The following is a 3547-nucleotide window of genomic DNA, read 5'->3' as shown; positions in this document are numbered from 1 at the left end:
GGATCTGAGCTAGATTCAGTGTGATTCCCAAGCCGGTTCTTTGGGGAACCACATGGCTTTCTAACCAGGGTGGGAGTAGAGAGGTACAGGCAAGAGGGGAGGGAGTCACGCTGAGGCAGGTGCTCTGGACAGAGATAGTGACACAGGAAGAGTGTGATGGGTGAGCCAAAGGTGTGACCCTAGAGTCACCCTAATGAGAGAACCCTGGAACATTTGGACCAACCCAACAGGGCCTAGGCATAAACCCTGTACCTAGCCAGTGGGACAAGTACCAGATGGACAATCTAACCTCGATGCTGATATGTTTCACCTCCACACCACCAGTAAAGGAGATGGTGTCCACGCAGTGGAAGGGCACGAGGTGTGTGTACTTCGTAAACTCCTTTCCATCCACCGTCACCTGTCAACAGAAGGGCATATTTCAGGAGAGGGTCCCAGACCAGGGTGGGAAGTACGCCTGAGCACTAGGACCCCGGCTTCTAGAAATTAATGCCTATCTGGTTTTCACCTCCATCTCCTGTAGGTGGGGCCCAGCCTTCAGAGCTGCTCCAGGTACAGGAACACACATGTGATCCAAAGTGCAGCCAAAACCAGCCACCACTTGGCTCTAGTTTTGGCTTCTGAGTTCTTGTTTATTGCTCTAGGTTTGTCTGTCTCAGCTCACCTGGGATGCCATTTCAATCTGCGCATTTAAATGCCTAAAGTGCTCATGGGAGCAGAGGAGAGGGGACCTCAGGGTGCACATTGAGGCCTGGGAGCATCCCGTTCACACGGAGAAGCACAGACACAGCCATCCCTCTCCCCGGGCCCAGCAGCACTGCTCTGCCTGCAGAGCAATGACCACACCATGCAGCCCTGAGCCACCCCTGGGCCTGCAGAAGGACTGCCACAGCATCACCGAAAACAAATGCTGTCAAGGACCTGGAGTGGACAGGCTGCAGCAGAGGATGGCAGTCACCTGGAACTCGAGGCCAAAGAGCAGGTGGGGACTTACCTAGCTCTTATTTCCTGGTAACAGAAGCAACAGGTGCTCCATAGGTGCAGGTGAGGGTGTGTAAGCTCCTCTTATCTGTATAATGGCATTGCCTGGGTAATTATTTACAGGCCTTTCTCCAGGCCCAGTGGGGCAGGGGGACAGGCAGAAAGAGGGAGGGAGGAGAATTCTGCTCACCTGGAATCCAGAGTTCTCCACCAGGAAGCTGATCTCAAAAGGAATTCCCATCTGGAAGGGATTGAGCAGCAACCTCTCTTCTGGCCCCCACTGTCCTTTCTGCGTGGTGTTACAAGCCACATACCCGCCATCTTCAAACCGAGGGTTGAAGTGGAAGGCAATGTCATTGTCACTGAAGCCCATCTTAAGGTTCACATCAAACCTAGGAGGATGGAAATCAGACAGGGTTCTGGTTTATTGCTAATGGTAGGAGCAGGAGGGCCCGGGGCCTCTGACTTCCATGTATGTCTGGCAACTTGCATACAGCCTGCGTGGCAGGTTGCACCCATCCCACTGTGCTGCCTTCCTTTGTATTTACCTAATTTGCACTTAGTGTGTTTTGTATAATTATTGCATTTTTCCCTTTCCAGTGTGACTTTCCAGAATTAAGCAGGAACTGGGTAAAGAACAATGTGGACTTGAGCCTCAGGAAGCATGGGTCTTGGAAACTGACTTCTCATTTGCATGAAGATGCAAATCCAGGAACATGCCCAGAAGCAAGAGCCTCTCATGCCCGGTGGGCACTGGTTAGAGGCCAGCCCACGGCTGCTCAGTTGGGAAGGAAGAGAACAAATGGAGAGAACATGTGACATTGAGGGACTTTACGGTATCTAACAGGGGAGGCATGGAATGAATATTGGCTCTCCAGGCAGGAGAACTTCCGGTATGTGTGTCTGTCCCTCATCGGTGTTGGTGTGTGTCCCACCCTGACCCCTGCTCATATGTTAGTTATTGGGGTGACCCTGAAACACACTACCTTATGTCAAGGCACCCAGGTCGGGGCTGACTCCCTTCCTTTAGGTTTTATTAATGACTTGTTCGAGAAGCCTCCACAAAAGGAAATTTTAATTCCTGTCTCTCTCCTTGGAAGGAAGCCCTTGCCTTCAAACTTCCTTTAAGTACTAAGGAGAGGAATTAGAACATAAAAACCTCCCAAGAAGGCAGGCTCATGAAAGGGTCTCAATAAATGTTTGTTCTGCCCTTTCCCAGGCACATGTCCTAAAACCAGTCCTAATCCAAGGAGTCACTCTCTACTCCAAGCCTTCCCTGAACTCAGCAGGAGCATGGTTCATAGCCTGCGTCTTGGGGTCATTCTGGTGTCCCCAACTAATGCACAGCTCTCAGGGATGACCCCCACCCGCTTTCATGTCTTCTGCATCCCCCACAGGGCCAGGCTCTGAACCAAGGCCAGAGGTTGGCCCTAGATAGACATTCTATTCAATTCCTGCAGAGCCCCACCCAAATCAGGCAAGAGCCCTACACCTGCCCACCACCTGGGCCTCAGCAGAGGGCAGCCGGGGCTGCTCGAGTATTACAGGGCTCTCCAGCCTCTGGCGAGATGTACAATCTCTTCCCTGTTCCCCAAAGTCCCCTCTTGGGTGGGAAACAGTGCTGAGATGTTTGTATTTTGAAATGACTTAGTATTTTCCAGGAAGGAACTTGAAACAGGAAGAGATCAAATTACATTGGAGCCCTAGCCAGTTTGGCTCAATGGATAAAGCATTGACCTGGAGACTGAAGGCTCCTGGTTTGGGTTCTCATCAAGGGCACATGCCTGGGTTGTGGGCTCAGTCTTCAATAGGGGGCATGCAGGAGGCAGCAGATCAATGATTCTCTCTCATCATTGATGTTTCTTTCTCTCTCTCTTCTCTCCCTTCCCCCTTCTAAAATCAATACAAATATATTTTTTAAAAATTACATTTGATGGCAAATTTAAGTATTTTGAATACAACCAAGATTACTTTACCCAGAAAAGCTATCTTTAAGAATTGAAGATCAGAATAAGAGCTTCACAGACAAGAAAAAGCTAAAGGAGTTCATCACCAACAAACCAGTATTACATGAAATGTTGAAGGGTATTGTTTAAGAAGAGGGGGAAAAAAAGATAAAAATAATATGAACCATGTAATGGCAATAAATACATATCTACCAAAAAAATTGAATCTAAAAATCAAAATAAATGACAATAAGTCTAATGAAGAAAATAAACTGATGAATAAAATAGAATCAAGGCATGGAAACATGGAATGGACTGATGAATCTCAGAGTGGGATCAGGAAGAGATTAGCCAAAGACCTTATATGCATATATGCATTAATTATGGACACAAACAATAGCGTGGTGAAGGCTTGGGCGGGGTGGAAACTGGGTGGAGAGTGGCAATAAAAAGCTTCTGCACAGCAAAAGAAACCATCAACAAAACAACAAGAAAGCCCAATGCATGGGAGAACATATTTGCCAGTGTTATCTCTGATAAGAGTTTAATCTCCAACATTTACAGGGGACTCATACAACTTAATAAAAGGAAGATAAACAATCCAATAAACACATAGATGG

General features: G+C 47.9%; 1 protein-coding gene across 1 annotated transcript in view; it reads right to left on the bottom strand.

Annotated features, from left to right (window-relative positions):
- Positions 1–56: 56 nt before the first annotated feature.
- Positions 57–3547, bottom strand: part of LOC107183172 (galectin-9B-like) — a gene marked incomplete at its 5' end in the record, with an annotated part of 4515 nt that continues 1024 nt past the window's right edge. Inside the window, 2 exons of the mRNA XM_015564335.1 lie at positions 57–400; positions 1172–1373. Of these exons, the coding sequence (XP_015419821.1) occupies positions 191–400; positions 1172–1373 (412 nt within the window). The remainder of the gene's footprint in view (positions 401–1171; positions 1374–3547) is intronic.

This window comes from Myotis davidii, unplaced genomic scaffold (genome assembly GCF_000327345.1).
Source record: "Myotis davidii unplaced genomic scaffold, ASM32734v1 scaffold9701, whole genome shotgun sequence".
Classification (NCBI taxonomy): domain Eukaryota; kingdom Metazoa; phylum Chordata; class Mammalia; order Chiroptera; family Vespertilionidae; genus Myotis; species Myotis davidii.
The sequence above is the reverse complement of the archived record's forward strand: the minus strand, read 5'-3'. Positions and strand labels throughout refer to the sequence as shown.